A 27,618-nucleotide genomic window follows, 5' to 3' on the forward strand; every position below is an offset into this window, starting at 1 on the left:
CAAAGCCGATTTGAGAGTCCTATGGACCCAGACCCCAAGATCCTTCTGATCTTCCACACTAAGTCTTACCCTTAGTACTATATTCCTTCATCCCATTTGACCTGCCAAAATGTACCACCACACATTTATTGGGGTTGAAGTCCATTTGACACTTCTCCGCCCATCTTGCATCCTATCTATATCATGCTGCAACTTCTGACATCCCTCCAAACTATCCACAACACCTCCGACCTTTGTGTCATCGGCAAACTTATCAACCCATCCTTCCACTTCCTCATCCAGGTCATTTATAAAAATCACAGACAGCAAGGGTCCCAGAACAGATCCCTGGGGCACTCCATTGGTGACCGACCTCATCAGTCATCCGCAGGGATCAGTGCTGGGACCTGTGATGTTTGTAATATGTAAATGACTTGGAGGAAAATGTAGCTGGTCTGATTAGCAAGTTTGCGGATGATACTAAGATTGGCAGAGCTGTGGATAGTGACGAAGATTGTCAGAGAATACAGCAGGATATAGGCTGAAAAATTGGGCAGAGAAATGGCAGATGGAATTTAATGTGGACAGGTGCGAGATGATGCATTTTGGTAGATCTAATTCAGGTGGGAACTGTGAAATAAAAAGCAGAACAACCAGGAGCATAGAGACACAGATGTGGGAGTACAGGTCCACAGACCCTTAGAAGTGGCAGCACAGGTAGAAAAGGTGGTGAAGAAAGCATATGGCATGCTTCCTTCATCAGCTGGAGCATTGAGTATAAAAGCTGGCAGATTAAATAAAATGTTGGTTAGGCCACATTTGGAATACTCTGTCCGATTCTGGCCGCCACACTACCAGGAGGTGGAGGCTTTGGAGAGAATACAGAAAAGATTTACAAGTATGTTGTCTCGTATGGAAAGTATTAGCCATGAGAGAGACTGAATAAACTGGGACTGTTCTCCCTGGAAAGATGCAGGCTGAGGGGCGACCTGATCAAAGTTTACAAAATTGAAGGGTATAGCTAGGATGAACAGTTGCAAGCTTTTTCTCAGGGCAGAAATGACAATTACAAGTTCAAGATAAGGGGGAAGTTTTTTGCAGAGATGGGAGCCTGGAATGGAATGCACTGCCAAGTGAGGTGGTTGAGGTAGTTATGTTAGTGACATTTAAGACTTATCTGGATAGACATGTGAACAGATGGGGAATAGAGGGATTCAGACAGTTTAGCTAGAATAACATGATCAGTGCAGGTTTGGAGGGCCAAAGGGCCTATTCCTGTGCTGTATTGTTCTTTGTTCTAGAGGCTGTTCAACCCACCATGTCTGTATCAGATTTTCACAAGCTACCCACAACTTATCCCATGCTTTGTTCTCTCCTCTTGGCCTTGCATCTTCCTTGATTTCCTTTATTAAGGGGATGTGGGAGTCACTGACTAGGCCAAAATTTATTACCCATTCTTAATAGTTTTTAAGGTGGTGGTGAGCTGCCTCCTTGAAATACTCTAGTCCATGTGGCGTTGGTGCACTCGGTGCCAATCGAGAGCGACTTCCAAGACTTTGACCCAGCGACAATGAAGAAGTGGTGATGCATTTCTAAGTCAGGATGCTGAGTGACTTGGCAGGGAACTTGCAGATAGTGTTCCCATGCATCTACTGTCCTTGCTCTTCTAGGTGTTAGAGGTTGCAGGTTTGGAAGGTGCTGTCAAAGGTTGTGATCAGGGCCTAATTTATTTAATGCTACTATGATCAGACATATAAATGACTTTTTTAGGGAATCCACGTTTCTGTATTATATCCTAACATTTTGGATGTAAGGGACAACTAAATATTAATTTAGGCTTATTTTGTAAATACCCTATTCCTTTTAAGGAGATGATCCAATTGGAAGATATTCCAAACCTTGCGAATCTGGTTGCCAGTTTTGACCAGCAGCAACTTGCTAATTTCTGTCGCATTCTGTCAGTCACTATTTCCGAGCTGGACACAGGAAACGATGACAAGCACACGCTACTTGCCAAAAATGCACAACAGAAGAAATCTGCAGGCCCTTCACGAGCTGAAATCAACCAAGGTAAGGTATTGGACTGGAGTGGGCACATTAAGAAGTCTCAACACCAGGTTAAAGTCCAACTAGCTTATTTGGTAGCACGAGCTTTTGAAGTGCTGCAGACTCACCTGAAGAAAAAGCAGTGCTCTGAAAGCTCTTGCTACCAAATAAACCTGTTGGACTTTGACCTGGTGTTGTGAGACTTCTTAATAAAGTAAGGCAGTAAAGAGTCTGGAGCTTCACTCCATTAGACTGAGGACCTGTATGCCTTTTCTTTAAGGATGCAATGCTTTAATTTTTTTGAATGAACCAGTGTTCAGTAAATTTCTCTGCTGTTTTTCTCTCTCCTCTCTCTCTTGTCCTCCTCTGTGCACCATAACCACCACTATTCCAGCACTCAGAAAATCTGGAATGAAGCAAGTGGGACACCCTGAAGGAGCTCACCTTACCTTTATTATGCACTTAGTTTGAGACCTGCTTCACACTGAAGTCAAAAATGCTTTGCATCAATGCTTCCTTTCATTCTTTCAAAGAATAAAATGCAGCACAGGAACAGGCCCTTTGGCCCTCCAAGCCTATGCCGATCATGATGTCCTAGCTAAACATTTTTTAAAAAGCCGCCTGTCCTTACTCTGTCCGTATCCCTCTCTTCCTTCCCTATTCATGTACCCATCCAGATGCCTCTTAAATGTTGCTAACGTGCCTGCTTTCAACATCTCCTCTGGCAGTGCATTCCAAGCACCCGCCACTGAGAAACTTTCCCCATACATGTACCTTAAACTTTCACCCTCACCTAGAACTTGTGCCCCCTTATAATTGACACTTGCATCGTGGGAAAAAGCCTCTGACTATCCACTCGTCTATGCCTCTCTCAATTTTGCAGACCCCTATCGGGTCTCCCCTCAGCCTCCGTCTTTTCAGTGAAAACAATCCTAGTTTATTCAACCTGTTATAGCCAATGCCCTCGAGAGCAGGGAGCATCCTAGTGAACCTTTACACTCAAACTTCCACATCTTTCTTGGATAATGAGCATCACTGGCAATGCAAATGTTTGTTGCCCATCCCTAATTGTCCTTGAAGATGGTGGGTCGCTTCTCTGGAACAAATATCATGATTCATGTTGGAGAAAGCCATTGCCTCTTGTGTGGTGCAAAGCTTACTTGCCAAATTATAAGCCCAAGCTTAAGCCTATGTGTGAGCGTTCTTTAGAATGTCAAGCCTGTAATTATCAGAATGAACCTGGGTGCATTGCAGTTATTTTGCATTTTATCGTCATTACTCTATTCTTGTACATGTGAAACCCACTCGAATTGTAGCTCAGATGCTAAAATGTGGCCTCGCTTCTCCCCTACTCAGTCACCCTTTTGAATATTCCTGGATTCATTGAACGATTGTGTAAATTGGCAACACGGAAGGTTTCTGAGACAACAGGCACTTCAAACTTCCTACAGGAGCTGGAGGAGTGGTACGCGTGGCTGGACAACGCGCTGGTCCTTGACGCGTTAATGCACATGGCCACTGAGGAAGCCGACCAAAGCAGCAGCACAGGTATCTTGCACTAATCATCATTGAGGTGTGTGTTACCCTTTCCTCTAATATAGCTATTCTGCAATGGGCCTTTCCATTAGATTTATCAAAATTATTTTTGAAGGTGATAATTATCCATGATAGCCAATTTGTATTAAATTAGAACATAGAACACTACAGCACAAACAGGCCCTGCAGCCCACGAGTTGTGCCGATCACATCAACACCTACCAATCCATAGACCTATCTATAACCCCCAATCCCATTAAATCCCATATACTCATCCAGAAGTCTTTTAAAAGACCCCAGCGAGTTCGCCTCCACCACCACTGACGGCAGCCGATTCCATTCACTCACCACCCTCTGAGTGAAAAACTTACCCCTAACGTCACTTCTGTACTTTCCTCCCCGCACCTTCAATCTGTGTCCTCTCGTAGCGACCATTTCAACCCGGGGAAATAGCCTCTGAGAATCCACCCTATCTATTCCTCTCAACATTTTATAAACTTCTATCAGGTCACCTCTCAACCTTCGTCTCTCCAGGGACAAGAGTCCCAATTGTACAAATGTAGGTTTCTTAGAATGGATGTAGGTGTCGCTGACTGGGCCAGCATTCGTTGCCTGTCCCTAATTGCTTTACATTTCAGAAGCGCTCGAGTCAACCACATTACTGTGGATTTGGAGTTGCATGTGGACCAGACTAGGTAAGGCAGCAAATTTCCTTCCCTAAAGGTCATTGATTAGTGTGTCAGATTGCTTTTACAACAATTGATAGTTTCATGGTGAGAACTAGAGACAGCTTGATATTCCAGATTTACTAGAATCCTACTGTGCAGGTGAAGGCCATTCAGCCCATTGAGCCTGCACCAACAACAATCCCACCAAGTCCTATCCCTGTAACCAAGTATTTTATCCACAAATCCTCCTGACAGTAAGGGGCAATTTAGCAAAGCCAATCAACCTAACCTGCACATCTTTGGACAGATCACTATTAATTGAATTTAAATTCCACCAGCTGTCTTGATGAGTTTTGATCCTTTGTCTCCAGTGTGATATTACCACTGCCACCATCTCTCTGGATGTAAGCAGGAATGAAGGATTTGAGTTACATCGGCAGATTGGAGAAACTGGGGTTGATGTTACTTAAAGTTTTGCATTTATATAGCACCTTCCACGATCACAGGATGCCTCAAAGCCCTTTTTACAGCCAATGAAATATTTATTGAGATGTAATCACTGTTGTAATAAAGAACAAAAAAAATACAGCACAGGAAACAGGCACTTCGGCCCTCCAAGCTTGTGCCGCTCATTGGTCCAACTCGATCTCTGCCCGTTGAAGTGGTGGAGGCTGCCTCGCTAAATATTTTTAAGACGCGGGTTGATGGATTTTTGATAGGAGAGGGGATTAAGGGTTATGGGGAGAGGGCGGGAAAGTGGAACTGAGCAGCGACAGATCAGCCATGATCTTATCGAATGGCGGGTCAGGCTCGAAGGGCTGGATGGCCTACTCCTGCTCCTATTTCTTATGTTCTTATGTTCTTATCCCTCCATTCCCAGTCTGTTCATGTGGCTATCCAGATAAGTCTTAAACAATCCAGCGTGTCTGCCTCCACCACCCTGCTTGGCAGTGCATTCCAGGCCCCCACCACCCTCTGTATAAAATACGTCCCTCTGATATCAGTTAAACCTTGCCCCTCTCACCTTGAACCTGTGACCTCTCGTATTCGTCACCTCTGACCTGGGAAAAAGTTTCCCACTGTTCACCCTACCTATATCCTTCATAATCTTATACACCTCTTTTAGGTCACCCCTCATCTCCTTTCTTTCCAGGGAGAACAAACCCAGTTTACCCAATCTGTCCTCATAGCTAAGACCCTCCGTACTAGGCAACATCCTGGTAAACCTTTTCTGTACTCTCTCCAAAGCCTCCACGTCCTTCTGGTAGTGTGGCGACCAGAACTGGATGCAGTACTTCAAATGTGACCTAACCAACGTTCTATACGGCTGTAACATCAGATGCCAATTTTTATACTCCAGACCCCGTCCTATAAAGGCAAGCGTACCTTTGCCACCTTCAAGGATCTGTGGACTTGCACATGCAGATCCCTCTGTGTCTCTATACTTTGCATGGCTCTGCCATTTATTGTATAACTCCCCACTACTTTAGTCCTACCAAAATGCATCACTTCACATTTATCTGGATTAAATTCCATCTGCCATTTCTCCTCCCAATTTTCAAGCCTATCTATATCCTGCTGTATTCTCTGACAATGTTCATTGCTATCTGCAAGTCCAGCCAACTTTGTCTACAAACTTACTGATCGCACCAGTTACACCGTCTTCCAAATCATTTATTTTTATATATATATATATATATATATTTATATTACAAACAGCAGAGGTCCCAGCACAGTGCCCTGTGGAACACCACTGGTCACAGACCTCCAGCTGGAAAAAGACCCTTCCCCTGATATCCTCTGTCTTCTGTGGCCAAGCCAGTTCTCTACTCATCTAACCACCTCTCCTTTTATCCCATGAGATTTAACCTTTTGCACCAACCTGCCATGAGGGACTTTGTCAAACGCCTTACTAAAATCCATATAAGTGACATCCACGACCCTTCCCTCGTCAACCGTTTTTGTCACCTCAAAAAAAAACTCCTCCAAATTTGTGAGGCACGACCTCCCTCTTACAAAACCATGCTGTCTATCACTAATGAGTTTATTCTGTTCTAAATGTGCATACGTCCTAAGAATCCTCTCCAACAATTTCCCTACCACGGGCGTCAAGCTCACCAGTCTATAATTACCCGGGTTATCCTTGCTACCCTTCTTAAACGTGAAGGCTCAGTTAGGGCACTGGAGAGTTACAAATTAGCCAGGAAGGAACTAAAGAGAGAGTTAAGAAGAGCCGGAAAAGAACATGAGAAGACTTTGGCAGGTAGGATCAAGGAGAACCTTAAATAGGTATGTCAGGAATAAAAGAATGATTAGGGCCAGTCAGGGACCTTTGAGGGATACAAAAGAATGTTCTGGTTGAAGATCAAGAGCTTCAGGACGTTCCTGAGAATTAATAGATTCCTATCGGCCGTCCCTCAAATTTTAAGGCTCACCTTGTCACTTACATTGGAGCTATTGGGGATCTTCTGTTAATGTCTGTGTAGCCTGTTGTATGTTTATTGATGTCTCCTTTTGACATCCACTGGTGATTCGGTCCACCTTGTTGGCCAACAAGGTGCATACTCACGGTGGGTCATGCGAGGGTTGCTCTTGGATGTTGCTTCGAGAGTTGCCTAGCGCTTCATGTCAGTTAATGTATGCTTAAACTGGACCAATTGACGAGCAACACAACAGCTCAGTGACTAGCACTGTTTGCTGTGCAGTTACAGGGACCCGGGTCGGATCTCCAGCTTGGATCAATGTCTGTGGGAGTTTGCACATTCTCCCTGTGATTGCGTGGGTTTTCTCCAGGTGTTCCAGTTTCCTCCCACATCCCAAAAATGTGCTTTTTAGGCTGATTGTTGTCAATAAATTGTCCCTGAATTGGATCTCCCTTAATCTGGCGCACATACAATTCCCTAAATTTTCACTCCTTTATTGTGGAGTCCAGTACAAGTAGACCTAAACGTTGATGATCGACAAAAGACTTGAATAAGGCACTGTGTTAAAATGGGCAGCGCAGGCTTGTAGGGCCGAAGGGCCTGTTTTCTGTGCTGTGCTGCTCTTTGTTCTTAGTAGTGGGAACTTGTGCGTGGAGCCTGAAGAGAGAGGCACTAAATGAATATTTTTTTCAGTATTCACACAGGAAAAAGTCAATGTAGTCGAGGGGAATACTGAGATACAGGCTTTTGGTCTAGATGGGATTGAGGCACATGAGGAGGTGTTAGTAATTCTTGAAAGTATGAGAATAGATAAGTCCCCTGGGCCGGATGGGATTTATCCTAGGATTCTGTGGGAGGCTAGGGAGGAGATTGCAGAGCCTTTGGCTTTGATCATTAAGTCGTCATTGGCCACAGGTATAGTGCCAGAAGACTGGAGGATAGCAAATGTCCCCTTGCTCAAGAAGAGTAGTAGAGACCATCCTGAGAATTATAGACTGCTGAGCCTTATTTCTGTTGTGGGCAAAGTTTTGGAAAGGATTATAAGAGGATATATCATCTAGAGAGAAATAATTTTCTTAGAACATAAGAAATAGGAGCATGAGTAGGCCTTCGAGCCTGCCCCGCCATTCAATAAGATCATGGCTGATCTGAAGTGGATCAGTTCCACTTTCCCACCCCACCCGCCGCCCCCCCCCCCCCCCCCCCCCCCCAACCCTTAATTCCCTCGTCTATCAAAAACCTATCTACCTGAGACTTAAATATATTTAGCAAGGTAGCCTCCACCACTTCAACAGGCAGAGAATTCCAGAGATTCACCACCCTTTGTGTGAAGAAGTTCCTCCTCAACTCTGATCTAAACTGTCCCCCACCCCCTTATCTTGAGGCTGTGCCCTCTAGTCCTGCTATCCTTTCTAAGCAGGAAGAACCCCCCTACCTCTACCCTATCTATCCCTTCCATTATTTTATATGTCTCAATAAGATCCCCCCTCATCCTTCTAAGCTCTGAGTACAGACCCAGTCTCTCTCCATAGTCCAACCCCTTCATCTCTGGTATCAGCCTAGTGAACCTCCTCTGCACTCCCTCCAAGACCAATATATCCTTCTGCAAGTGCGGCGACCAAAACTGCACACACTACTCCAGCTGTGGCCTCACCAGTACCCTGTACAGTTGCAGCAAGACCTCTACTTTTATATTCTATCCCTCTCACTATAAAGGCCAGCATTCCATTCGCCTTCTTGATCACCTGCTGCACCTGCAGACTGGGTTTTTGCGACTCATGCACAGGTTCCTCTGCACCGTAGCATGCTGCAGCTTTTCGCCCTTTAAGCAATAATCCCTCCTACTATTATTTCTGCCAAAGTGGATAGCCTCACACTTGCTAACATTATACTCCATCTGCCAGGTCCTCGCCCACTCACTCAGCTTATCCAGATCCCTCTGCAGACTTTCCACACCCTCCATGCAATTTGTTTTACCACTCATCTTTGTGTCATCAGCAAATTTTGTCACCCTACACTCAGCCCCCTCCAGATCATCTATATAAATGGTAAATAGCTGAGGCCCCAGCACTCCACTAGTCACCAACTGCCAATCAGAATAGCACCCATTAATACCAGTTCTCTGCTTCCTATTAGACAACCAATCCTCTATCCACGCTAACACCTTTACCCCCAACTCCGTGCACTCTGTAGCAACCTTTTGAGGCACCTTATCAAACGCCTTTTGAAAATCTAAAAACACCACATCCACCGGTTCCCCTCTGTCTACCGCACTAGTCACATCCTCATAGAAATCCAATAAGTTTGTCAAACACGACTTCCCCTTAACGAATCCGTGCTGCATCTGCTCTATCAAACCACTCTTTTCTAGGTGCCTCACTATTTCTTCTTTGATAGATTCAAGCATTTTTCCAACTACAGACGTTAAACTAACCGGCCTGTAATTCCCTGCCTTTTGTCTGCTACCTTTTTTAAACAGCGGCGTAACATTAGTCGTTTTCCAATCTTCCGGCACTTTCCCGGAATCCAGCGAATTTTGGTAAATAATTACTAAGGCATCCACTATCACCTCTGCCATTTCCTTTAGAACCCTGGGATGCATTCCATCCGGTCCTGGGGACTTGTCCACCATCAGTCCCGCTAGTCGATCAAGCACTACCTCTCTAGTGACAGTAATCGCATTCAGGCCCTCAACTCCTACCATCCTTCTATCTTTAATATCCGGCAAACTATTCATGTCCTCCTCTGTCAAGACCGAGGTAAAAAACTTATTTAAGGCCTCAGCCATTTCCTCATCTCCCACTGCTAAATCCCCCCCTCATCCTCTAAGGGTCCAACACTAGCCAGCCTCCTCCTCTTTATATATTTGTAAAAACTTTTACTGTCCTTTTTATATTTAGTGTTAGTTTAGCTTCATAATCTATCTTTCCTTTCTTTATCAACTTCTTAGTCATTCTTTGATTTTTAAATTTTTCGCAGTCTTCTAATCGCCCACTACTTTTAGCCACTCTGAACACATCAGCTTTTAATTTAATACTCTCCTTTATTTCCTTCGATAACCATGGCTGGTCATCCCTTCTCCTACAGTCCTTCTTTACCATCGGAATATATTTTTGCTGAGTACCGAAGAAGATCTCCTTAAAAATCCTCCACTGTTCCTCAGCCGTCCTACTAACCAATCTACATTTGCCAATTCCCCTCTCATCCTATCGTACTCCCCTCTGTTCAAACAGAGGACACAGGTTCGGGACCCTACTTTCTCATCCTCCATTTGCATCAAAAATTCAACCATACTATGTTCGCTCGTCCCAAGAGGTTCCCTAATTCTACCTGCCTCGATACACAACACCAGATCTAAGATAGCTCGCTCCCTCGTAGGTTCTGTCACACACTGTTCAAGGAAACTGTCCCAACAGCATTCCAAGAACTCTTCCTCAAGCCCACTGCATCCAACTTGGGTCAACCAATCAATATGCAGAATAAAATCCCCCATAATTATCACCGTTCCGTTTCTGCACGCATCTTTTATTTGCTTGTTTATAGCCTGCCCCACCTCCAAGTCATTATTTGGGGCCCTATAGACCACACCCACCAGTGTCTTCCTCCCCTTACTATTCCTTATCTCCACCCACAACGATTCCACATTTTGCTCTTTGGAGCCTATATCTTCCCTTACTACCGCTCTGATATTATCCTTAATTAACAGAGCTGCCCCACCCCCTTTTTCCTCCCGTCTGTCCTTCCTAAACACATGATACCCCTGGATATTCAGTTCCCAGTCCCTGTCACATAAGAACATAAGAAATAGGAGCAGGAGTAGGCCATCTAGCCCTTCGAGCCTGCCCCGCCATTCAATAAGATCATGGCTGATCTGTCGTGGCTCAGTTCCACTTTCCCGCCCTCTCCCCATAACCCTTAATCCCCTCTCTTATCAAAAACCCATCAACCCGCGTCTTAAAAATATTTAGCGAGACAGCCTCCACCACTTCAACGGGCAGAGAATTCCAGAGATTCACCACCCTTTGAGTGAAGAAGTTCCTCCTCAACTCCGTTCTAAACCGCCCCCCCTTTATCTTGAGGCTGTGCCCCCTAGTCCTACTATCCTTTCTGAGTGGGAAGAGTCTCTCCACCTCTATCCTATCCATCCCATTCATCATCTTATACGTCTCAATGAGATCTCCCCTCATTCTTCTAAACTCTAACGAGTACAAGCCTAGTTTATTCAGCCTCTCCTCATAGCTCAACCCCCTCAACTCCAGTATCAGCCTAGTAAACCTCCTCTGCACTCTCTCCAAGGCCAAAATATCTTTGCGCAGGTGCGGCGCCCAAAACTGCACACAGTACTCCAGCTGCGGCCTCACCAATGCCCTATACAGCTGCAGCAAGACCTCTTTACTTTTATATTCAATCCCCCTCGCTATGAAGGCCAGCATCCCATTTGCCTTCCTGACCACCTGCTGCACCTGCAAGCTGGGTTTTTGCGACTCATGCACAAGGACCCCGAGGTCCCTCTGCACCGTCGCCTGCTGCAGTTTTTCGCCCCGTAAGTAATAGTCCTTCCTACCATTCTTCCTACCAAAGTGGACCACCTCGCACTTGCCAACATTAAATTCCATTTGCCATTTCCTGGCCCATTCGCCCAGTCTATCTAGATCCTTCTGCAGACTCTCCACACCCTCCGCACAATTTGCCGTTCCCCCAGTCTTGGTGTCATCAGCAAATTTCGACACCCTACACTCGGTTCCCTCCTCCAGATCATCTATATAAATGGTAAAAAGCTGAGGCCCCAGCACCGACCCCTGGGGCACTCCACTAGTCACCATCCGCCAATCCGAATAGCACCCGTTGACCCCCACTCTCTGCCTCCTATTTGACAACCAATCCTCTATCCACGCTAACACCCTACCCCCAACTCCATGTCCCTCGACCCTGCAACCACGTTTCCATAATGGCCACTAGATCATATCCATTTGTGCTGATCTGCGCCATTAGCTCATTCACTTTGTTCCGAATGCTTTGTGCCTTCAGGTGAAGTGTCTTTATACCAGCCTTTATCTGGACCTTATTTGAAGGAACACTACTAACCTTTCTCATGCCCCCTACTCCTTTATTGTTGGGACATCCTCAACATTTTCCCGTACCCTCTCTTTTACTTTAGATATTGTAATTTCTCTCACCCCCACTAATTAGTTTAAAGGGATAGTTAGGGATTAGGGATAGTTAGCACGGTTTTGTGAAGGGTACGTCGTGCCTCACAAACCTTAGAGTTCTTTGATAAGGTGACCAAAGAGGTGGATCCGGGTAAAGCAGTTGACGTGGTGTATATGGATTTCAGCAAAGCGTTTGATAAGGTTCTGCATGGTAAGCTACTGCAGAAAATACGGAGGCATGGGATTGAGGGTGATTTAACGGTTTGGATCAGGAATTGGCTAGCTGATAGAAGACAGAGGGTGGTGGCTGATGGGAAATATTCAACCTGCAGTTCAGTTACTAGTGGTGTACCGCAGGGATTTGTTTTGGGGCCACTGCTGTTTGTCTTGAATATCAAGAAAGGGAACAGAGCCCAGGAAATTACCAACCGGTGAGTCTGACCTCAGTGGTTGGTAAGCTGATGGAGAGGCTTCTGAGGGACAAGATTTATGAGCATTTGAAGAGGTTTGGCATGATCAGAAATAGTCAGCATGGTTTTGTCAAGGGCAGCTCGTGCCTTACGAGCCTAGTTGAGTTCTTCGAAAATGTGACTGAACACATTGACGAAGGAAGAGCAGTGCACGTGGTGTACGTGGACTTCAGCAAGGCGTTTGATAAGGTCTCCCATGCAAGACTTTTTGAGAAGGTGAGAGGGCATGGGATCCAAGGGCCTTTGGCCTTGTGGATCCAGAACTGGCTTGCCTGCAGAAGGCAGAGTGGTTGTGGATGGGTCTTTTTCGGCACAGAGGTCAGTCTCCAGTGGAGTGCCCCAGGGATCTGTTCTAGGACCCTTGCTGTTTGTCATTTTCATAAATGACCTGGATGAGGAAGTGGAGGGATGGGTAAGCAAGTTCGCTGATGACACGAAGGTCGGTGGTGTTGTGGATGGTCTGGAGGGATGTCAGAAGTTGCAGCAGGACGTAAATAGGATGCAGGACTGGGCGGAGAAGTGGCAGATGGACTTCAACGCGGATAAATGTGTAGTCGTCCATTTTGGCAGAACCAACGGGATGAACGAGTACACTATCAAGGGCAGGAGTTTTAGCAGTGTTGAAGAGCAGAAGGATCTTGGGGTCCGGGTCCACAGGACTCTTAAATCGGCCTCGCAGGTGGAGGATGTGGTCAAGAAGGCGTATGGTGTACTGGCCTTCATTAATCGAGGGATTGAGTTTAGGAATCGGGAGGTAATGCTGCAACTTTACAAGACCCTTGTCAGGCCTCATTTGGAGTACTGTGCGCAGTTCTGGTCGCCTCACTATAGGAAGGACGTAGAAGCTATTGAAAGGGTACAGAGGAGGTTCACAAGGATGTCGCCTGGATTGGGAGGCATGCCTTATGAAGATAGGTTGAGGGAGCTGGGACTCTTCTCCCTGGAGAGACGAAGGTTGAGAGGCGACCTGATAGAAGTTTATAAAATGTTGAGAGGAATAGATAGGGTGGATTCTCAGAGGCTATTTCCCCGGGTTGAAATGGTCGCTACGAGAGGACACAGATTGAAGGTGCGGGGAGGCAAGTACAGATGTTAGGGCTAATTTTTTCACTCAAGAGGGTGGTGAGTGAATGGAATCGGCTGCCGTCGGTGGTGGTGGAGGCAGACTCGCTGGGGTCTTTTAAAAGACTTCTGGATGAGTATATGGGATTTAATGGGATTGGGGGTTATAGATAGGTCTATGGATTGGTAGGTATAGATGTGATCAGCGCAACTCGTGGGCCGAAGGGCCTGTTTGTGCTGTAGTGTTCTATGCTGTTTGTCATTTTTATAAATGACCCAGATGAGGGTGTAGAAGGATGGGTTAGTAAATTTGTGGATGACACTAAAGTGGGAGGGGTTGTAGACAATGAGGATGGATGTTACAGTTTGCAGAGGGATCTAGATAAGCTGCAGAGCTGGGCTGAGAGGTGGCAAATGGAGTTTAATGTGGAAAAGTGTGACATGATTCACTTTGGAAGGAGTAACAGGATTAAAGTATTGGGCCAATGGAAGGACTCTTGGTAGTGTCGACAAGCAGATAGATCTTGGCGTACATGTGCATAGATCCCTGAAAGTTGGCACCCAGGTTGATTGGGTTGTTAAGAAGGCGTATGGTGTGTTAGCTTTTATTGGTAGAGGGATTGAATTTCAGAGCCAAGAGATCATGTTGCAACTGTACAAAACTCTGGTTAGGCTGCACTTGGAGTATTGCGTACAGTTCTGGTCGCTGTATTATAAGATGTGGAAGCATTGGAAAGAGTACAGAGGTTTACCAGGATGTTGCCTGGTATGGTGGGAAGGTCTTATGAGGAAAGGCTGAGAGACTTGAGGTTGTTCTCGTTAGAGAGGAGGAGGTTATGAGGTGACCTAATTGAGGCATACAAGATGATCAGAGGATTGGATAGGGTGGATAGTGAGAGCCTTTCACCTTGGATGGTGATGGCTAACACGAGGGGACATAGCTTTGAGTTGAGAGGTGAGAAATATAGGACAGATGTCAGAGGTAGGTTCTTAACTCAGTAGTAAGGGTGTGGAATGCCCTGCCTGCAGCAGTAGTGGACTCGCCAACTTTAAGGGCATTCAAATGGTCATTGGATAGGCATATGGATAATATTGGAATAGTTTAGGTTAGAGGGTCATTAGATTGGTTCCACTGGTCGGTGCAACATCAAGGGCCAAAGGGTCTGTACTGCGTTCTAAATAACGGTACCGCATTCACTATCCTCCAATCCTCTGGGACCTCACCTGTGTCCAGTGAAGAGACAAAGATTTCTGTCAGAGCCCAGTAATTTCATCTCTTGTCTCCCTGAGCAGCCTGGGATAGATGCCATCAGGCCCTGGGGATTTGTCAGTTTTATGTTCCCTAAAAGACCTAACATTTCCTCCCTTGTAATGGAGATTTTCTCTAACGGGTCAACACTCCCCTCTGAGACACTCCCAGTCAACACATCCCTCTCCTTTGTGAATACTGATGCAAAGTATTCATTTAGGATCTCCCCTACTTCCTTGGGCTCTAAGCATAATTCCCCTCCTTTGTCCCTGAGAGGTCTGGATTTTCTTTTTTTCCCTGACAACTTTTGTTCCTAACGTATGATTAAAATGCCTTAGGATTCTCCTTAATCCTGTCTGGCAAGAACATTTCATGACCTCTTTTTGCCCTTCTAACTCCCTGTTTTGAGTTCTTTCCTCCTTTCTCTGTATTCCTCCAGTGCTCCATCTGTTTTTAGCTGCCTGGACCTAACGTATGCCTCTTTTCTTTTTGATCAGATCCTCAATTTCCCTGGTTATCCACGGCTCTCAAATCCTACCTTTCCTATCCTTCCGTTTTTACAGGCACATGCCTGTCCTGCAGCCCCATTAATGGCTCCTTAAACTCCCACATTTCCATATGTGGACTTACCCTTGAACAGCCTCTCCCAATCAACGGCCTCCAATTCCTGCCTAATCCAGCTATAGTTATTCAGCACCCTACCTGTAGGACAACACTCATCCTTTTCCGTTACTATTCTAAAGTTAACAGAATTGTGGTTACTATTTGCCACATGTTCCCCTACTGAAACTTTGACAACCTGACCGAGCTCATTTCCAGTACTCGGTCTAGTATAGCCCCCTCTCTCTAGTTGGGCTATCTACATATTGTTCCAAAGAACCTTCCTGTACTCATTTTACAAATTCCTCCCCGTCCAGACCCCCAACTAAGTCTCCGTCACCACAACCACATCCAAATTCCACGTAAGCATTTAAGGCACTAAGTTCATCTGCCTTGCCTGTTAACGCTCCTTGCATTGAAGCAGATGCACTCCAGGCCCACTTAGGTCATCATCGTCCAGAATGCTTTTCTTAGCTAACCTTGTCCTGGCCCTCAGCTCGTCCCCAGCCTCTGAGCTTACTGACCCACTATTTTGATCCCCACCTCTCTGCCACACTAGTTTAAACCCTCCTGAACCACACTAGCAAAACTCCCAGCCAGGATGTTCATGCCCTTCCAGTTTAGGTGTAACCTGTCCTTGTACAGGTGCCATCCTCTCTTGAAGAGTTCCCAGTGATCCACGAATTTGAAGCCCTCCCTCCTGCACCAGTCCTTTAGCCATGCATTCAATTGTACAATCTCCCTATTCCTAGCCTCACTAGCACTAGGCACTGGGAGCAGTCCAGAGATTGTTACCCTCAAGGCCCTAATTAGCCTAGCACCCATCTCCCTGAATTGCTCTTGTAGGATCCCCCTGCTCTTTCTACCTACGTCATTTTCACCAATGTGTACAATGACATCTGTTTGATTACCTTCCCTTTTTAATATGCTGCTTATCCGCTCAGACATTCAGTACCCCAGCACCAGGGAGGCAGACTACCATCCTGGAGTCTCGTTCGCGCTCACAGAACTGCCTATCTGTGCCTCTAACCATCGCATACCCCACCACTACTGCTTTTCTAATCCCCATCTTTCCCTTCTGGGCCACAGAGCCTGACTCCGTGCCAGTGATCTGGTCACTGTGGCTTACCCCGGAGGTCTTCCCCTTCCGCAGTATCCAAAATGGTATACCTATTTTGGAGGGGGACAACCACAGGGGATCCCTCCACTGACTGTTCACTCCCCTCCCCTCTTCCATCTGTCACCCAGCCCTTACTGTTATGGGAGACAGCCTCTCTGGTACGCCATTCTTCTGACTTTCACCCTTCCTAACTGTGACCCAAGTGTCTTCATCCCAAGGCCCTAGTGTGACTACTTGCCTATAACTGTTCTCTATTAATTTCTCATTCTCCCTGACTAATCTAAGGTTATCGAGCTGCAGCTCCAGTTCCCTAACACAGCCCCTCGGGAGTTGCAGCTCCAGTTCCCTAACACAGCCCCTCAGGAGTTGCAGTTCCATGCACCTGGAATAGATATGGACTTCCGGGAGGCGAGGCATCTCCAGGAACTCCCACATCCAACACTGAAAGCAACAATCTGGCCTCTCGCTCATACTTACCCCTTCCTTTATAGCTTTGGAAGAACCAAAAACACAACCTGACCTGCCTCTGCCTTTTTTTCACCAAAGCCCTTTCAGCCTTCACTCTATTCCCCCTCACTCCGCTGCCCACTGTATAGAGTGATCTTCCTTTTATACCTTGCACTCACAAATCGCTCCTCCATTCAGCTTGCTCCAGGGAACAATGAGGGGGATTTGCAGGTGAGTAGCTTACTTATACTACAAAAACCCTTCCCAGCTCACCCCGCAGCTCACTTCCGCTTTACAGTTGTACTCCTCGCAAAAAGAAAAAAATTCGCGAAAAAATAAAAATGTACTCAATTGCTTACCTTACTGCACCAGTCACAAATTGGTCCTCCACTCAGCTTGCTCCAGGAAACAATGCATGGCAACAAGTTTGCACACAGCAAGCTTCCATAACGGCAATGTAATACTGACCAAATAACTGCTTTTGCTGATTGAGGTATAAATGTTGGCCAAAGTATCAGGAGTAATGCCCCTACTGTTCTTCAGAATAATACCATGGGATTTTTACGTTCACCTGAGGGCAGAATAGGTCTTGGTGTCATCTAACAGATGGCACCTTTGGAATCATAAAACCCCTACAGGCAGAAGGAGGCCATTCAGCCCATCAAGTCTGCATCAATTTTTCAAAAGTGCATCTTGTCCAGACCCATCCCTGTAAACCTACAGATTTACCCTCGCTAATCTACTTAACCTATATATCTTTGGACACCAAGGGCAATTTATTGTGGCCAATCCATATACTCTGCACATCTTTAGACTGGAATTTGAACTCAAAACTTTGATTCAGAGATGAATGTTACCAATTGAACCATGACTGACACTTAAAAATAGGAAAATTTCAAAATGAGGAGGGAGAAACTTTGCTTGACCAAATGTTGGAGATTTAAAATGTTGGCAAAAGATCTTGGGGGAGATGTAACTTGAAGAGTGATGGTTATCTAGTATGTGCTGCCTAAAAATGTGGGTCAATTAGATTCCATCTGATTTTATTTTTTAAAAAGGTAATTAATTTGCAGGATTAGGGGTGAGAAAATGGCTTTTTAAAAATGTGTTCATGGGTGTCCAGCATCACTGTCGAGCAGCATTTATTCCCACACATAATAGCCGTTAAAGAGGTTGTAGTGAGCCACTTAATTGCTGCATGTGGTGTAGGTACATCCAGAGTATTGTTAGTAAATTGGTCTACTCTTTCAAAATGTGATAGACCAAATGGTCTCTTTCTGTGCATACTGAGAAGGCTTCGTTAGTTAATCAAGTTAACTACCGAAGTAGATTACAATTATGTTGAAAAACCTAGATGAATGGTCAAGGCAAATTGCACAGAGTGTAGACTAGGTCAGTCACGTAATGTGGCCTGATGATGCCAATCTTTGGGTTTTTTGGAGAGCAACATACACATTGAAGGAAGAAGTATCCTTGTTTTGAGATGGGAGAGTTTGGACGTGCTCAGGGATATAGGGAGGAGAGATAAGACAGCATTTAGAACTTTGGAGGAGCCGAAAGAAATGTAGACTAAGTTTATGTCTAAACTTCTTTCCTTTCTGCATTCAGAGTCTGCAGATGAGAGTGTACTAGCCGCCAGCCAGCTGAGGAGTCGGCTCCCACAGTCCATGAAAATCATGCATGAGATCATGTATAAAGTGGAAGTTCTGTACGTGTTGTGTGTACTTCTAATGGGAAGGCAACGGAACCAGGTTGGTGACCAGACTCGGTTGGCAGAATTGTGATCTTTGTCTCCTTGAGTCTTTCCCTCTGAGAGCAGTAACATTCTTGTTGTATGGTGCCAGGTGATGACTATCTCAAACAGGAGAGAGTCAAACCATCTCCACCAATAACATTACTATTGTTGAATTCTCACTACCAGCATGCCAGTAGTAACCATTAACCAGAAATTTAACTGGACCAGCCATATAAATATTGTGGCTACAAGAGCAGGTCAGAGGTTAGGAATTCTGTGGAGAATAACTCTTGACTCCCCAAAGCCTGTCTACCATCTACAAGGTGCAAGTCAAGTATGTGATGAAATGCTGGACATTTGCCTCCAACAATACTTGAGAATCTCAACATTATCCACAACAAAGCTGCCTGTTTGGTACCCCATCCACCACATTAAACAGTCATTCCCTCCACTACCAAAGCACATTGGCAGCAATTTGTACCACCTACAAGATGCACTACAGTAACTCAAGACTCCTTCAATATCACCTTCCAAACACTTTATTTCTACTACCTAGAAGGGCAAGGACAGTAGGTACATGGAAACAGCACCATCGGCAAGCCTCGCACCATTCCTTCACTGCTCAGTCAAAATCGTGAAACTCCCTGATAACACTGGATGTTCTTGCAGCTACTACTTTCTGCTGTATTTCACACAGAATTGTATAGCTTGGAGGACAGAAACTTGACAATGATCAATCCTGGCAAGGTTGGGATTGGCCCAGTGAGGTGGGTGGAGGACAGTTGGCTCATAGACTCATTACAATAGTAACAACATACAGGCTACAGGAAAAAGGCAGAGGAAATGGTACTGAGGCATGATGCTCATTTTGAGAGTCAGTGCAAACAGGGTGGGCCAAATGATCACACCTTGCACTGTAACAATTCTGTGCTCAAGAAAATTATGCAAATTGTGCCACTGAACTGTAATGTGTTCAGTTGGAGCATGTACTACTTTAACCAGCTGATAGATCCGTGACTTACCAATCTAGCTTGGTGTGAGCTCAGCAGAATTTAAGCTATAAAAATTACTACTAATTCTAGTGACTCTGACCCTCCAGTGTGCCTCTCAAGGTTGGCTCCTAGAGCCAGTTCCATAAGCCCCCACATCACTCTACCTACCCCAATTCCATGTAGCTATTCCAAAATTGGACCTTGGGTCAGATTGATCTTTTCTGGGCTCTGCCCATGGAAGTATTTTTTGGCACCTATGGTTAGATGACAGTTGAGTGGGAGTCCAAGTTTATTTTTCATGTTCCACTAAGGTATGCTAGTCTCTGGGACCAGATGGGATCTATCCCAGATTACTACAGGAGGCCCCAGCTAAGAAATACCTGGGGCTTTAAGATATCTTCACATCCTCTGACAACAGGTGATGTCAGTAAAAAGTCTGACAACACCAGGTTTTAGTCCAACCTATTTATTTGATAATATTCTCACTAGCTTTCGAGGGGACACCCTCTTCGTCAGGTGAATGGAGAGCTCTACTGTGTTTACGCCAACGGCCAGTCCAACGCCGGCATACCCACATCACAACAGGTGATGTTCCAGAGGATTGGAAAATACCCAATGTTGTTCCCGTGATAATCCAGGAAATTGTAGGCTGGTGAGCCTGACGCCTGTAATGAAGAAAATACTGAGGGATAGGATATTTGCACATTTGGAGGAAAATGGGCTTGTTAGTGACAGGCAGCTTGGTTTTGTAAGGGGACGGTCATGTCTCACCAACGTGATTGAGTTTTTTAAAGCGACAAAGGAAATTGAGGAGGACTGTGGGTGTAGTTTGTGCAGTAAAAAGCCTGACAACACCAGGTTTAAGTCCAACCGATTTATTTGATAGTAAACTCACTAGCTTTCGAGGTTACCCCTTTGTCAGGTGAATGGAGAGTTCTGGCCTCAGACAGAGCATATAAAGCACAGACAGTTTACAGATTACTGATTAGAATGTGAATGTAAAGAGGACTGTAGACAGGGCTTTAAACTAATTGGGGGGGGGAGGGTGCGAGGGTAGGTGACCTTACGAGGTCTAAAGTTAAGGAGAGTGTACATGTAAGGGAAGAGGCCGAGGATGTCCCAATAATAGAGGGAGTAGGGGGCGTGAGTATAGTTGGTGGCGTTGCGGCAAATAGGGTCCAGGTGAAGGCTGGGATGAAAGCACTTTATCTGAATGCACGAAGCATTCAGAATAAAGTGGATGAGCTGATGGCGCAGATCGACACAAATGGATACGATCTGGTGGCCGTTACAGAGACGTGGTTGCAGGGTGACAGGGACTGGGAGCTGAATGTACAGGGCTATCAAGTGTTTAGGAAGGATAGGCAGGAGGGAAAAGGGGGGGGGGGGTGCGTAGCTCTGCTGATTAAGGATAGCATCACGGTGGTAGCAAGGGATGATATTGGAGCCAAGGAGCAGAGGGTGGAATCGTTGTGGGTGGAGATTAGGAACAGCAAAGGGAGGAAGACTCTGGTGGGTGTTGTCTATAGGCCCCCGAATAATGATCTGGAGATGGGGCGGGCTGTTAACGCGCAAATAAGTGCGGCGTGCAGGAATGGGAAGACCGTAGTTATGGGGGATTTCAATCTACATATTGATTGGTCGACCCATGTTGGACACGGTGGGCTCGAGGAGGAGTTCTTGGAATGCTGCCGGGATAGTTTCCTCGAACAGTGTGTGTTGGAGCCGACGAGGGAGCGAGCTATCTTGGATCTGGTGCTATGTAATGAGGCGGGTAGAATTAGGGACCTTGTGGTGAAGGATCCTCTTGGGGAGAGTGATCATTGTATGGTGGAGTTTCTGGTGCAGATGGAGGAGGAGAAAGTGGGTTCCCGGACACGCGTCCTTTGTTTGAATAGAGGGGAATACGGTAGGATGAGAGAAGAATTGGCGAATGTGGACTGGGAGAGCGCGTTGGAGGGAGGGTCTGTTGAGGAGCAGTGGAGGATCTTTAAGGAGATCTTTCTTGGTGCTCAACGGAAATTTATTCCGATGGTCAAAAAGGACCGTAGGAGGAGAGGTAATAAGCCGTGGATAACGAAGGAGGTGAAGGAAAGTGTTAAACTAAAAGCGGAGGAATTTAGAGTAGCTAAGAGTAGTGGGCGAGAAGAGGATTGGGAGAGGTTTAAATGTCAACAAAGATTGACAAAGAAGTTGATAAGGAAGGGTAGGAGAAACTATGAAGCTGGGCTAGCGCTTAATATAAAAAAGGATAGCAAGAGTTTTTATAAATATATAAAAAGGAAGAGGCTGGCTAGGGTGAATGTTGGTCCTTTAGAGGATGAGAAAGGGGACCTAGTGGTAGGAGATGGGGATATGGCTAAGGTATTGAATAACTTTTTTGTTTCTGTCTTCACGGAGGAGGATGTGAATAATTTGCCGGGTGTTAGCGATGGAAAGGTGGTAGGACTGGAGGGTCTTAATGACATTACTGTTACTAGAAAGGTGGTGCTCGACAGACTGGAGGGGCTGATTGTGGACAAGTCCCCAGGACCGGATGGAATGCATCCGAGGGTTCTGAAAGAAATGGCGGAGGTTATAGTGGATGCCTTGGTGGTTATTTTCCAAACGTCGCTGGATTCCGGGGAAGTGCCGGATGATTGGAAAACGGCTAATGTTACGCCATTGTTTAAGAAGGGTGCCAGGCAAAAGGCAGGGAATTATAGGCCGGTTAGTTTAACGTCTGTGGTAGGTAAAATGTTAGAATCTGTCATTAAGGAGGAAATTGCGAGGTATCTTGAAAGGAATTGCTTGATAGAGCAGACGCAGCACGGTTTCATTAAAGGGAAGTCGTGTCTGACAAATTTACTGGAGTTCTATGAGGATGTGTCTAGGGCGGTCGATAGAGGAGAGCCGGTGGATGTGGTCTTTCTAGATTTTCAGAAGGCGTTTGACAAAGTGCCTCACAAGAGGTTATTGCAGAAGGTCGAGGGACGTGGAGTTGGGGGTAGGGTGTTAGCGTGGATAGAGGATTGGTTGTCAAATAGGAGGCAGAGAGTGGGGGTCAACGGGTGGTATTCGGATTGGCGGATGGTGACTAGTGGAGTGCCCCAGGGGTCGGTGCTGGGGCCTCAGCTTTTTACCATTTATATAGATGATCTGGAGGAGGGAACCGAGTGTAGGGTGTCGAAATTTGCTGATGACCCCAAGATTGGGGGAACGGCAAATTGTGCGGAGGGTGTGGAGAGTCTACAGAAGGATCTAGATAGGCTGGGCGAATGGGCCAGGAAATGGCAAATGGAATTTAATGTTGGCAAGTGTGAGGTGGTCCACTTTGGTAGGAAGAATGGTAGGAAGGACTATTACTTACGGGGCGAAAAACTGCAGCAGGCGACGGTGCAGAGGGACCTCGGGGTCCTTGTGCTTGAGTCGCAAAAACCCAGCTTGCAGGTGCAGCAGGTGGTCAGGAAGGCGAATGGGATGCTGGCCTTCATAGCGAAGGGGATTGAAATTAAAAGTAGGGAGGTCTTGCTGCAGCTGTATAGGGCATTGGTGAGGCCGCAACTGGAGTACTGTGTGCATTTTTGGGCGCCGCACCTGCGCAAAGATATTTTGGCCTTGGAGGGAGTGCAGAGGAGGTTTACTAGGCTGATACCAGAGTTGAGGGGGTTGAGCTATGAGGAGAGGCTGAATAAACTGGGCTTGTACTCGTTAGAGTTTAGAAGAATGAGAGGAGATCTCATTGAGACGTATAAGATGATGAATGGGATGGATAGGATAGAGGTGGAAAGACTCTTCCCGCTCAAAAAAGACAATAGGACTAGGGGGCACAGTCTCAAGATAAAAGGGGGGCAGTTTAGAACGGAGTTGAGGAGGAACTTCTTCACTCAAAGGGTGGTGAATCTCTGGAATTCTCTGCCCGTTGAAGTGGTGGAGGCTGCCTCGCTAAATATTTTTAAGACGCGGGTTGATGGGTTTTTGATAGGAGAGGGGATTAAGGGTTATGGGGAGAGGGCGGGAAAGTGGAACTGAGCAGCGACAGATCAGCCATGATCTTATTGAATGGCGGGGCAGGCTCGAAGGGCTGGATGGCCTACTCCTGCTCCTATTTCTTATGTTCTTATGTGAATCTTTACACCCAACCTGCTGTTCAAGTCTTAAAGTGGCTAACAATGTGAGTGGAAGGAGCACTAATCACAGGTTAAAGAGATGTGTATTGTCTCCAGACATTACAGGTAAGTGAGGTTTTGCAAACCCAGGCAAGTCACGGGGGTTACAGATAGTGCGACATGAACCCAAGATCCCTGTTGAGACCGTCCTCGTGTGCGGAACTTGGCTATCAGTCTCTGCTCGGTGACTTTGCGCTGTCATGTGTCATGAAGGCCGCCTTGGAGAATGCTTACCCGAAGGTCAGAGGCTGAATGCCCGTGACCACTGAAGTGTTTGCTGACAGGAAGGGAACAGTCTTGCCTGGTGATTGTCGAGCGATGTTCGTTCATCTGTTGTCGTAGCATCAGCATGGTCTCCCCAGTGTACCATGCTTCAGGACATCCTTTCTTGCAACGTATCAGGTAGACAATGTTGGCCGAGTTGCAAGAGTAATTACCGTGTACCTGGTGGATGGTATTCTCACGTGTGATGATGGTATCCGTGTCGATGATCCGGCATGTCTTGCAGAGGTTGCTGTGGCAGGGTTGTGTGGTATTGTGGTCACTGTTCTCCTGAAGGCTGGGTTGTTTGCTGTGAACAATGGTCTGTTTGAACAATGGTGTAGTTTGTGGACATTAATGAAGCATTTGGTTCAAAAACTAAAATCACATGGGATTTCAATGGGCTGGGCTAGATGGATACAGAACTGGCTTGGTCATGGAAACAGAGCAAAAAGGGGTCATGAAATGTTCTTGGCAGACAGGATTAAGGAGAATATTAAGGCATTTTATTGATACGTTAGGAATAAGAGTTGTCAGGGAAAAAAATTGTACAGAGGAGGGGAATTATGCTTGGAGCCCAAGGAAGTAGGGGAGGTTCTAAATGAATACTTTGCATCAGTATTCACAAAGGAGAGGGACGTGTTGACTGGGAGTGTCTGAGGGAGGTGTTGACCCGTTAGAGAAAATCTCCATTACAAGGGAGGAAATGTTAGGTTTTTTTAGGGAACATTAAAACTGACAAATCCCCAGGGCCTGATGGCATCTATCCTAGACTGCTCAGGGAGACGAGGGATGAAATTGCTGGGCCTCTGACAGAAATCTTTGTCTGTTCATTGGACACAGGTGAGGTCCCTGAGGATTGGAGAATAGCGAATGTGGTACCGTTATTTAAGAAGTGTAGCAAGGATAACCCGGTAATTATAGGCCAGTGAGCTTGACATCCGTGGCAGGGAAATTGTTGGAGAGGATTGTTAGGACGTATGCACGTTTAGAACGGAATAATCTCATTAGTGACAGACAGCATGGTTTTGTAAGAAGGAGGTCATGCCTCACAAATTGGTGGAGTATTTTGAGGAGGTGACAAAAATGGTTGACGAGGGTAGAGCCGTGGATGTCATTTATTTGGATTTTAGTAAAGCGTTTGACAAAGTCCCTCATGGCAGATTGATGCAAAAGGTTAAATCTCATGGGATAAAAGGAGACGTGGTTAGATGGGCAGAGAACTGGCTTGGCCACAGAGGGTAGCAGTGGAAGGGTCTTTTTCCAGCTGGAGGTCTGTGGCCAGTGGTGTTCCGCAGGGCTGTGTGCTGGGACCTCTGCTATTTGTGATATGTAAGAAGGTGTAATTGGTGCGATCAGCAAGTTTGCAGGTGACACAAGGATGGCTGGACTTGCAGGTAGCGATGACCATTGTCGGAGAATACAGCAGGATATAGGCTGGAGAAATGGTAGATGGCATTTAATCCCAATAAATGCGAAGTGATGCATTTTGGTAGGACTAATGTAGCGGGGAGCTATACAATAAATGACAGAACCATCAAAAGTATGGACACGTAGAGGGACCTGGGTGTGCAAGTCCACAGATCTTTAAAGGTGGCAGCACAGGTGGTGAAGGAGGCATATGGCATGCTTGTCTTTATAGGACGAGGTATATAGTATAAAAATTGGCATCTGATATTACAGCTGTATAGAACGTTGGTTAGGCCATATTTGGAGTATTGCATCCAGTTCTGGTCGCCACACTACCAGAAGGACGTGGAGGCGTTGGAGAGAGTGCAGAGAAGGTTTACCAGGATGTTGCCAGGTATGGTGGGTCTTAGCTGAGGCGAGATTGGGTAAACTGGGGTTGTTCTCTCTGGAAAGACGGGAAATGAGGGGAGATCTAATAGAGGTGTATAAAATTGAGGGGCGTGGATAGGGTGAACAGTGGGAAGCTTTTTCCCAGGTCAGAGGTGACAAACACGGGTCACAGGTTCAAGGTGAGAGGGGGCAAGGTTTAACTCATATCAGAGGGACGTATTTTACAGAAGGTGGTGGGTGCCTGGAATGCACTGCCAAGCAGGGTGGTGGTGGTGGAGGTGGACACACTGGGATCATTTGACTTATCATAGTCACATGAACAGACTGGGAATAGAGGGATACAAACAAATGGTCTAATTGGTCCAATGAGCGGCGCAGGCTTGGAGGGCCAAAGGGCCTGTTTCCTGTGCTGTATTGTTCTTTGTCTCCCCCGCTACTCTGAACAATGTTTTCAGAACGGAGATCTGTAGCTGGTGGTGCTGGGATCAGTGTCGGTACCTCTGTTTGTGGTATATATAAATGATCTGGAGGAAAATGTGGGAGGTTTGATTAGTAAGTTTGCAGATGACACAAGATTAATGGAGTTACTGCTAGTGCCAAGGATTGTCAGAAGATACAACAGGGTGTAGATAGGAGACTTGGGCACAGAAATGGTAGGTGGAGTTTAATCCGGACAGATGCGAAGTGATGCATTTTGGAGGATCAAGTTTGGGGTGAATTATACTGTAACTGGCAGAAGTCTTAGTATCATTAAAGTAGGGATCTGTGCATACAGGTCCATAGTTCTCTAAAAGTAGGGGGCACAAGTTTAAGGTGCGAGGGGCAAGGTTTAAAGATGTACAAGACCAGTCTTTTACACAGAGTAGTGGGTGCCTGGAACTTGTTGCCGGAGGAGGTAGTGGCAGTGGTTACGAAGAGTGAGTTTTAAGGGGCGCCCGGACAAGTACATGAATAGGATGGGAATAGAGGGATATGGTCCCCAGAAGGATAGGGGGTTTTAGTTCAGTCAGGCAGTGTGGTCGGTGCAGGCTTGGAGGGCCGAAGGGCCTGTTCCTGTGCTGTAATTTTCTTTGTTCTTTGTTTCCTTGTATAATAGAATAAGTTAGATGGTTTGATATTAGTGATGTTAAGTTTGTATAAAGTGGGTGTAACACCAGTGTGAAGGCATCTGCATGGTTCTGAAGATTTCTTCCTTTCTAAGGGGAAGGTGTCAGGAAAACAGGGGTCATTTTAAAGAATCAAAAAAAAGTAAAAGTAACGACCTTTTGAGGCAGGGTTCCATTCTGGAATCTTCCCGTCCAGTTCATTAACTGAGATTGAATTCTTGTGTATGCATGTGTGGGTGTGTGTATGTGTGTGCTTGTGGGTATGCATGCGCTTGTGTGGTGTGTTATTGACTGTGTGTATGATAGAGTATGTGTGATTCTACCTATGTATATTTGTGTGTATGTGTGCATGTAATGTGTGTTGTAAGCATGTATATGTGGTGTGTATTTGTGTGCGTGCATGAATGCATGTGTGTCTGTATGCATGTGTATATATGTGAGCATATGTGCATGTATGTGTTAGCGTGGATAGAGGATTGGCTGTCAAATAGGAGGCAGAGAGTGGGGGTCAATGGGTGCTATTCGGATTGGTGGTTGGTGACTAGTGGAGTGCCCCAGGGGTCGGTGCTGGGGCCTCAGCTATTTACCATTTATATAGATGATCCGGAGGAGGGAACCGAGTGTATGGTGTTGAAATTTGCTGGTGACACCAAGATTGGTGGAACAGCAAATTGCGCGGAGCGTGTGGAGAGTCTGCAGAAGGATCTAGATAGGCTGGGCGAATGGGCCAGGAACTGGCAAATGGAATTTAATGTTGGCAAGTACGAGGTGGTCCACTTTGGTAGGAATAATGGTAGGAAGGACTATTACTCACGTGGCGAAAAAC

At 46.0% G+C, this 27,618-nt stretch overlaps 1 protein-coding gene across 2 annotated transcripts in view; it reads left to right on the top strand.

The window, feature by feature from the left end:
• LOC145353766 (short transient receptor potential channel 4-associated protein-like) overlaps positions 1–27,618 on the top strand; it is a 113,239-nt gene that overhangs the window by 45,162 nt on the left and 40,459 nt on the right. For both annotated transcript variants that reach the window (XM_080204540.1, XM_080204541.1), the window contains exons 7-9: positions 1,848–2,049; positions 3,382–3,573; positions 18,359–18,501. In XM_080204540.1, the coding sequence (XP_080060666.1) occupies positions 1,848–2,049; positions 3,382–3,573; positions 18,359–18,501 (537 nt within the window). The remainder of the gene's footprint in view (positions 1–1,847; positions 2,050–3,381; positions 3,574–18,358; positions 18,502–27,618) is intronic.

The sequence above is a fragment of the Carcharhinus amblyrhynchos genome, chromosome 16 (genome assembly GCF_965287045.1).
Source record: "Carcharhinus amblyrhynchos chromosome 16, sCarAmb.v2.hapA, whole genome shotgun sequence".
Classification (NCBI taxonomy): domain Eukaryota; kingdom Metazoa; phylum Chordata; class Chondrichthyes; order Carcharhiniformes; family Carcharhinidae; genus Carcharhinus; species Carcharhinus amblyrhynchos.